Source organism: Nycticebus coucang, chromosome 10 (assembly GCF_027406575.1).
Source record: "Nycticebus coucang isolate mNycCou1 chromosome 10, mNycCou1.pri, whole genome shotgun sequence".
NCBI classification, from domain to species: Eukaryota; Metazoa; Chordata; class Mammalia; order Primates; family Lorisidae; genus Nycticebus; species Nycticebus coucang.
The window spans coordinates 23,645,410-23,654,979 of NC_069789.1; the positions used below are offsets into that span (position 1 = coordinate 23,645,410).

Here is a 9,570-nt window from a genome sequence, read left to right on the forward strand (position 1 = left end):
CTATTAAGGATTTGAGCCGTTTTGGAGCATCTGACACTTGATCCTGGGTCGGGGAAGCCTCCGGTCTGGAGTCACACAGATTTCTAGGGAGGTGTGAAGCTCTGCTAGTTCACTGTGGAGTAAAACACCATTGGTGTGTTAATCTCCTCTGAGAAATTGGTGGGAGAGAGGCTTTTTCCTCTCCTCACCACTACAGAGGATTTTCCTCTGTGATAAGGGGTGCAAAGCCCTTTTCCCCTTATCTCAGGGCTCGAGCTATTCCCTTTGGTCTCTGCCCCCACATAATGCAAATCTCCACAATGGGTATCTGCTTTGTCTCATGAGCAGGAAATGACCTAGAAGGTCTATCTATTCCAGGTCTTGTCATAACCTCTTTTATGACCATTTACTTTCTCAGAGTGTACAGACTCAGCAGGGGATTGGTGTAAGCTGTACCCCCAATAGGAGTTTCAGGAAAGGCTGGAAACTTGTTCAGATAAGAAATTAAGCAATGGCTAGCTTAAAGGTAAACTATCTGACTTTTGACTGCTTCAGCTTTTTAATTTCCCTTTTTCTGGGGGTGCCCTCCCCTGTCAAGAATGGGGTCTTTGGTCCCCATTCTTCCTGCATCCAAGAACCAGGTGCTCAGGGCTAAGATATCCCTTCATCAAGCTGAACCTGTCCCTGCCACTGGAAACTGGTCTCTGAAGAACTGTTTCAGTACCTTAGAGTTAAAAGCACAAGTTTTGAAGCTATACTAAGGTTCAAGTTCTAGCTCTACCTTTAATTGGCCTGATTAGTTATTTAACCAGTCCTAGCTTCTAGACGTTGGGGATGAATGCTCAGATTGTCGTGAGGCTCGGGTGTTTTAAATATCAAGCATCTAGGATGGTTTGTCCTGTGACAAGCATGCAGCGTCCCCATCTGAGTAAGGGCAACATTCATTTCCTTGCGGAGCAGTTTAAGGGGGAGTTGTCTTGACTATAAAGATGTTCAAAGTAAAAGGTCCCACAGTTGGCTTTTGAAGGGGCAACCTAGCAGCTACTGCCTGAAGAGGGATTAAGTAGGGAAACTAACCAGGATTTCAAAGCTTCACTCCAGGAAGACTAGAGGTTATCATGGAATACGACCGACAGTAGCGGTTACAGAGACCTCATAACTGTTACAAGTTCAAGTACCTTGAATAGAACATTTGCCTTGAGAAGTGATTCATAGGAAATCCAGGAGGTTACAGTCTTAAAGACCATTAGATTAGTGTGGTCTGACTCCATGAAGCATCCTCTGATCAAGCTACTCCAGGTGACCAACTCACCAGATACCTCCCTTTAGTCATTATTCCACACCTGAGTTTTCGGAGTCTGATGCTTGGACTAGGAATATCAGCATCATCTGGGAAATGGTTAGAAATGTGGGTTTTTTCTAAGCCTCAGCCTATACCTACCAAATCAAACTCAGTAGGCCCAGAATTCTATTTCTACCAGCCTTTCTGTGACCTTGGTGCACACTAACATTCAATGAAACAGTGTTATAAGATTCATGAGCTACAGAGTCAGACTAGTGCTACCCTAATTAGGTTGCCCTCATCCGGGGGAGGGTTTTGCTTATATTATTGATCTTTTAAAACCTCTGCTAAGTCACGTGCTTACTGTATCAATTTTTTTATTCTCAGGTGAGATACCACCCCAAGCTTGAAAGAGGAGATGCCAAGAACAGATAGGCTAATTTTAGAGTGTTTTTACATTTCAAAAAAGCTTGGCAAAGACTGGTAGTGCAATCTGGGTTTATTGACACATTTTCTCATCTCCTTTTTCTAATAGCCAAGTAGAATACTAACAAGACTCCGGCGATTAAGGTCCCGGAAAGGCCTGCCACCCACAGAGCTTGTGAATCTTCAGGAATACCTGAAGGATAGAAAGATTAATATATGCTAAAAAAAGTGAGACTGGCAAGTCTTCCACTGGAGATGTTTCATTTGAAGAAAACATTAGTAAGGGCTAGGAAGTAGTAACTTTGGTTTGACTGGTGGTTTGGCTAAGGAGTTAGGCCTCCTACTCACTTGAAAATTTATGGAGCTTTTCAGAAGGGTCCTTAGTGGCTTGAAGTAGAATCATGGGGCCCTTGCTGGAGACACTAGCAGTACCGTTCTGAAGACGTATGTTAGCAGTTCTTCCTGTTGGGGAGATGAGTGCTAGTGATTTGTTAAGTTTTTGTTCATAGGGGGCAGGGTTAGGAGTGATATGGGACAAGTCCAGGTCCCTTGCTGTAAAGCTTTTCCATGCTTTACGGAGGCCTCACTTTAGTTAGCACAAACTTGAACAAGTCTGAGACTTTGTACCTAACACTTTAGTGTCACTGGGATCTAGGTATAGAGGTCATGTTAAAACCTATCCCCAATTGCCATCCTTTCTTCAGGAGAGCACTTTGAGAATAGCAAGGTTATCATAGGGAAGGGTTTCTAAATTATAGAGAGGCAACTGGTCAAACAGGAGAGTAGAATTGTAATCCTATTTGCCAGTTTTGGGACCTTGAAAAACTCAATCGAAGGTGGCTTACTTTATTAGGAGTAGGTATTATATGTGATTGGAGTCAGAAGTTAAAGTATTTGATGTCATGTTTTGTAGACTACCATTTAGTAACTGAATTTTGTTAGAAAAACTTCAAACTTCAAGGGTCACAGATCCCAGTTCATCCAGGGGCTAAATAGGTAGGTGCTGGTAGACTAGATGGAATATACCACCCCTACTACACACACCCCTTAGGAGTATCTGAGCAACTAGGTAATGTACTGAGCCCATGACTGTTCCATCTGGAGAGCCTTAGCCCATGTCAGATCTTCAAGCAGCTGTAGACATTTATATTTGTAAACTAGCCAGATGTGCTTTTGAACCATGTGCTTTATGTTAAAAAAAAAAAACTGATTTGGTTTGGTTCCTGGTCTAATCAAAATTTGGAAAGAAGTTGAAAGTCACCTGAGGATGTATCACTCATTTGTGTGTTTGACATATGCTTGTACTTATTTATCGTGATAGTGATGTCTTCTATAGAGATCTGATCAAGGTATTACGTCAGACATTTGATATTCTCTATTTGAGACCATGCATTGTTAATACATGGTCTGTAGGATGACTATAGTTAACTATGGTCATCCAAACTATGAACACTAAAACTTTTAAAGACATGGGATTCTGAGAAGCTTGTCATTTCTGTTCTATATTATAGTATCTCTTAGAAGCCTTATTAGGTGATTCTTCAGTTGATTTGGCCAGAGGGTAAGAAGGTTAAACACAGGACTCAGCGTTCATTCAAGTCTGTTTTCTTGTGTAGACAGTGTAGATACTCACGATTAGCAACAGGACAGGTCACCCTACAGGATGGCATCGCAGCAGGCTGGCAGACTGATGCACTGCAATGCAGATACACCTGGGAGTCAACAGAATTTGAGTGATGTAGTACCATCATCTTGTAAGTCTTCAAGCCTGCTTTGTCTCCCAAGCAAGAAGTTCAGAAATTTATCAGAAAATCCTGATAGCCCAAGCTACTTCACAATAGCCCTAAACAACTAGAATCTAGTTGACAGACCTTACTCATAATTGGTATCAAGGGCTGTCAGCATTAAAGGGGAGTGATGGGACATGGAAACAGTTCTAAGTTGGGAAGTTTCAGAGCTTGGCTGAGGTGAGGAGCAGGAAGGAAGTGTCCTACCGGTCCCCTGAGAGCTTGCTTTGCCATTGCAGGGTCCACAAAGCTGAAGGTAAAGATGCTGAAGCGCCAGTGGTGGGAGGGAAATGGCAGATTCAAGGCCTTCTGGACAGGGATCAGCTGGGTCTGGTAGTTGTCTCCAGTGTAGGGACATCTAAGCCAAGAGACCCAGAGGTCAAGACAGGTTCCTGAGGGACTCGGTGGATAACTGAAAGGACCACTTACCCATTCACGAGCACAGGCCACTGTGGCTGACTCAGGGGGTTTGTGGCAGGTGTGGCCCAACACTGATGTAGGAGCAGCCCTAGGTAAGGGTCTGTTCTGTGAAGGATGGAGACATCCACATAGATGGGATCTCGGAGCACCTTCACCACTGGATAGTCACTGGCTGTGTAGTAGGAGCTATAGTTTCCATCTGCAAGAGACCAAAATAAGGACTTGGCATTGTAAGAACAGTCGTTTGATGACTATCTTCCATGTAAACACCTCTGTGCTAGTATCTCATGGCCAAGTTAGGGTCCTTCATTTCCCAGGGCAGACAATTTAGATCGCAGGCCAGCTGCTCTAGCCAAAAGGGTCTTACCTTTGGCAATCTGAAGTTCCAGAGTGAGGGGTCCAGGTTGGAGCTCAGCAAGAGGAGGGGGAAGAGTGAAGACCTGGATATTAACCGGGAGAGAGCTGCTACTTACAGAGTAGCTACAGCTGACTCGGAGCCTGAAGAAAAAATAAGACTTTAGCCAGCCAGCTTGAGTGGCTTGGCTATATGCCCGTTTCATTTTAATTCTCATGGAGCCATTAAGTGTTAGGTGTCAGACAAATTTGTAAATATGGTAGATGTGGTTACTGCCTTTGTGGCAACTGTATTATAGTTGGAGAGATAAAAGTGTAAATAAGACCCGTGTTTGAATGAAGAAAAGAACCATCAGAAATAGATGTGGTACAATGAGAAGTATCTAATGTGGAGAGGAGTCAGGGAAGACCGTTCAGGTGACTTGATATGAAGAACGAAAACTATTGAGTTAGGAGCAACACCTGATATAAGAAAAGCATGGCACCAAGAAAGAGCTTGAAGACTTGAAAATTTGATAGGATTAGTCTGCAATTAAAGAGTGAGGGCCTGAGAATGTTAGAAGCCTTTAGGCTGGAGAGAATTAGGGACTATTTCTTGCAGGGTCCTGAAGGTCATGCTCATATTTGTCCTTCCATTCATTAAAGTCAAGAAACTTAAGTGTGTGACCTGCCTATGTGAGATTTTTCCTTTTAGCTGTAGCATGAAGGATGAGACCAAAATGAGAAACCAAATCCAGTTAAGTGGAATAGCAGAAATCCCAGGAAGCTTGGGGCTTAGATTAAGTTTGAGGCAGCAATGCAGGTGCTCTTGATCAAGTAGTGGTTACAAAATCAGCAAACCAAGGCAGCAGACAGGGTTGCTAGTCTTGAGTATTCTGTGGATTCAGGGTTTATCTTGGAATTCCTGCTTTATGCAGAATTTGAGTCATTCTGACTAAGCAGGGTCAGGCTAAGATTTTTACCTCAAGATGCTATCACGGGTGATAGAGCCACGACGCCAGTGTTTTATATTCCTGGTTGCAACCAGTTCATTCTCATATACTGCTTGGTCTCCAGTGACCTGCAGGAGTGGGTAAAGAGTAATGGTGGTCATTCCTGCCAGCCAGATCAAATACTCAGCTGTCCTACCCTGTTGTATATTTTTTCTGCTCCCTGAGCACAGAGGCAATAGCATATAACCCAGGAAGTTATCACTTGACTTGTTTCAGAACCAAGGGAAGAGGCAGCTGGGTTGTACCACCAAGGCCAGTAATCATCCCTGAGGGTTTCTCTAGAGCACTATAGTAAGAGGAACCTGCTCCTTGTTCTCTATAGCTTAAGATGACAGTCCCTTAGTTGATCACAGCTGGGATGGTCTTAGCTGACCCAGAGGAAGTTTCAGCTTTCTCAGTGATGAGGCCCTAGACCAGGCGTCCTCAAACTGCGGTCCATGGGCCAACATGAAGCAGTGTGAATTGTATTTGTTTCCATTTTGTTTTTTACTTCAAAATAAGATGTGCAGTGTGCATAGGAATTTGTTCATATTTTTTTAAACTCTAGTCCAGCTCTAACGGTCTGAGGCACAGTGAATTGGCCCCCTGTTTAAAAAGTTTGAGGACGCCTGCCCTAGACTATCCATCCTGAACACACAATAGTGAGGAGCATCCTTCATAGCTAAGATATTCCATTTCTCCCCCACTAGTCACCAGTGATTTTTAGAGCCAACAACAAGCCCAAGGGCAATTACTCTCACCTGTCTTGTAGTACCACAAGAAGTAAATGGAATCCGGAACAGGACGAAGGTGTGTGTTGTCATCACAGGGTTACATCCACTATCATTCCCAAAGGCCAAGTGCACAGAACCCATGAGCAGGGGGGGTGAGGTCACATTCCGAGACACAGCGATGGAGAAGTGGCCCTCTTGACTGCAGTGCAGGGTCACTGGAACACCAGAATGACTGCTAAAGGCAGGTCATCTTTCCTTTTAAGGAGCCAGGCAGGAGTCTAACTTACTTTTGATCCCTTCCCTCTGGTATTGGGAGGGACCTTCTGGAAGTTGGTATTGCCAGCTGATGGGCTTGGTGCAAAGCTCCGTTGTCCATGACCTCACCAAGACTCTGAATGAACACTTGGCTTTGAGTCTCACCACCACTTACATGGCCTCAGACAAGGCATTCACATCCCTGCTTCAGCTTCTTTATGTGATAGTATAGTAGCTCGTGCCTTGTTCGGCTTACCAGTTAAAATTCTTATCTCAGTGAGGCATAGACATGCTCCTTGAGAGTGACTTTGTCATATTAGAGAAACTTGGGGCATAACTTGGGACATGCGGAAAGTAGTGATCTTGATAGAAGGCTCATTGAACAGTCTCAGACCAGCCCAAGTGCCTATCCCTTGGACAAAGTTTCTATTGATCAGTAATTATTTGGCACATAGACCTAACTTGACTCATTGAGTGTTAATGGCTTTGCAGTGAATGCTGGGGCAATAGAAATTGGCAGGCTGTAGAAAGATCTATTGCTCAGGCTCCAAGTGTTCAAGGAGAAGAGTATAAGGCAGCCTTTGGTTGGTCACTTAGCGTTTGTCTTCTAAGCAAACCTTTCTCTCCACCCCCTCTGGCTTTTGTAAGTAATTAGCATTCTTCCTCAGCTGGCTCTGGAGAGTTAGTAACTTACCCATGTTTCCATAGTAGCAGGAATTCACCTCTGTGGAACTGTAACAGCAGCCTAGCTCCTCGCAGTCATCTTGAGAGATGGGTGAGGGTGCACATGGCAGCCTGTCTACCACTGGGATGGAGTCACACTGGTCAACACTGGGAGCATCCTGGGCTGGGTGTTGAAGGAAGAATAACTCAAGTTAGGTAGTAGAGAGGTTGGTCTTGATCATTGTTACAAGTCATTAACGTTAGATTCCTGTAAGTAGGTAAGTGATTGTAATAGTGTTGAATACTATAGCTTAAGTCTCAAAGTTAAGGGAGCTCTTGGGAGTACCCTGGTGTTAGTTCATTTTGAAAGGGAATACTGTAAGATTGGTAGAAGCAGTTGGGCACCTTACTGGCTCCAAGTAACAGAGGAACTTCTCAAGCTGTAATGCAGAAATAAGTTACCCGCGGGTCTTTTTGAAGTGTAAGTCTGGTTCAGTAGGTCTAGGGTGGGGTCTGCCATTCCTTGACCATGCTGCTCATACAAGTTAGGCAGGTGAGAGAAGTTATGAATTCAAAGCTGTTCTGACTGAGGTGGGGCTCTCAGATCACAAGGCTTTCTGAAATTGAGTGGCTGTCACATTTCCTGTTGATTTCAAGTGAAATCACAGCCCCCAGCTGAGGGCTTAGGAGACTTGGGTTCTAGACTCGGCAAATAGTTCCTTGGAGGGATTTCCCAAGTGCCCTCGTTAGTGTCGAGTCCCTTCCTCGCCCTTGGGAAGGGCGAGGAGGTCCTGTTTGCGGCTAGCTCCTACTTGACCCCTAGCTCTGCCTTTCTAGTGAGGGGCACGTGGGCAAGCTCCCTGCCAGGGCACAGCAATAGCATTCATAGCACTAAGTTAAGAGTAGGGGAGTTAGGTGGCGCCTGTGGCTCAAGGAGTAGGGCACTGGTCCCATATGCCGGAGGTGGCGGGTTCAACCCTAGCCCTGGTCAAAAAGAAAAAAAAAAAGTAAGGGAGGTAACTGCAAAGCCCTTTCCACAGTGCCCTGAGTAATTTTTTTTTGCTGTTTTTGGCCAGGGCTGGATTTGAACCCGCCACCTCTAGCATATTGGGCCAGTGCCCTACTCCTTTGAGCCACAGGCACTGCACCAATCTCTTAATTGGTAATTATCCAAGGACTACTTGTGGAGATCAGGAGGAAAAAAAAAAATTCTTTCTTCATTAATGTTTGTTGTCACTCTGGAGCCAGCAGGAGAGCACAAAGGCACCTTCCAGGCAGCTCTGCACCACCCGAACCTGAGCTCTTCCAACTTTTACCGAGAAGATCCATGGGACACTTGAGCAGATGACTCTTTGTAAACATCTCAGATCCAGCCCCATCTTCTCCTTCCACTCCAATTGGCATGACGTACTGGGAGTCCTGCGGAGACAGGCCATGGGCAGTCAGCCTGGACGGAGGCACGAGTGAGTCTCACTTGGTGTCCCTAACCATTGGCTATACTCACCCACTCACTGGCATAGCAGCCATTGTAGGTTGCCTCCAACAGCACAGAGCTGCCCGGGCCCTCCCTGACCCAGGTGCCACAGCCAGAGTCGTTCTGGAGCCTGTGTGGTAGTCCTTGGCTATCTGGAGGGTGGGGAGAGGTAAAAGGCCAAGGGGTCGGTCTCCATGTCACCAATACTGGGAAAGGACAGCCAGCCTCACCATTAGACCCTTAGGGGTAGCAGCCAGTAGGAATAAGAGGAAAATCAAATTAATCTCAGAAGTGCAGACTGTTCATTCTGCAGACAGGGTCCATTAAAGGGCCAAACTGTCAGGGCAAGGGAGTTAGAGAGTAGTTTGAGGAAGCAGAGGGGACATAGTGTGAGTCTTCAAACTTACCCCAAGCTATGAATACAGGGGGAGTCGCTGCCTCCTGGAGGGAAAGGCTTATGGTGAACTGGAAGCTCCGTGGCCCACAGTAGAGCATGCCAGCATCATCTGGGGCCTCAGGTTTATGCCGGCTCAAAGCCAGGGATAAAGAAAGACACAGCAAGAGGCCCTGCAGCAGCCACATGGTGCCACCAGGAGCCCCACCGGCCACAGACTCCCCCCTCCTCTCCAGAGAGTCAGGGGCTTGTGTGCGCCAGGAGATCCCTTTATACTCAGAGGCAGAATGGGTTTCCAGGTGCACATCTTCGCGACATGCAGGTGGGATGCCTTTGGAAAGGGTAATTCATTCAGCCGCATTTGCTGTGGGGCACAGTCTACAGGTGCGTCAGATTAAATGTCACAATCTACGCAGATTTCAGAGCCCAGGAAAAATGTGGTGCCTTTTAACTGGGAGGAGAGGGGGAAGGCTGGCTTGCTCAGTAGAACACTTACTCCAGCTTATTGACTTCAGAAGATCTTTCTCCAGAATTTTGCATATTGGGGTGGGTCTTAGCTCTGCCATCTATGAGATAGAGGACCTGGGTAAATTACTATCTTTCAGGATCTCAGTTTTCTCATCAGTAAAATGGGAAAGATACAGGGACAAGGATCTCTCTTGGGGACCTGCCTGGTTGTTAGTGGGGGATCCAGCATGAAAATAAAGGGAACTCTTGAGTCCTTTCCAGGGAAGCTCTGGGCACATGGCCGGCCCTGAAATGAAAAGATGGCTTCTGAACATATGTTCTTGAGTTGTTTTTCAAAAACCCCCATCAGATTAAAAATGCAGA

The 9,570-nt window shown here is 45.7% G+C and overlaps 1 protein-coding gene across 1 annotated transcript; it reads right to left on the bottom strand.

Moving 5' to 3' along the window:
• Positions 1-1,776: 1,776 nt before the first annotated feature.
• On the bottom strand, positions 1,777-8,927 carry ZP4 (zona pellucida glycoprotein 4). The gene is made up of 12 exons (XM_053607439.1): positions 8,753-8,927; positions 8,376-8,497; positions 8,188-8,290; positions 6,903-7,055; positions 5,981-6,168; positions 5,211-5,308; positions 4,262-4,392; positions 3,904-4,093; positions 3,682-3,832; positions 3,321-3,399; positions 2,036-2,149; positions 1,777-1,880 (listed from the first exon to the last, which is right to left on the bottom strand). Exons 1-12 carry the CDS (start codon positions 8,925-8,927, stop codon positions 1,777-1,779), a joined length of 1,608 nt encoding a protein of 535 aa, XP_053463414.1.
• Positions 8,928-9,570: the final 643 nt, after the last annotated feature.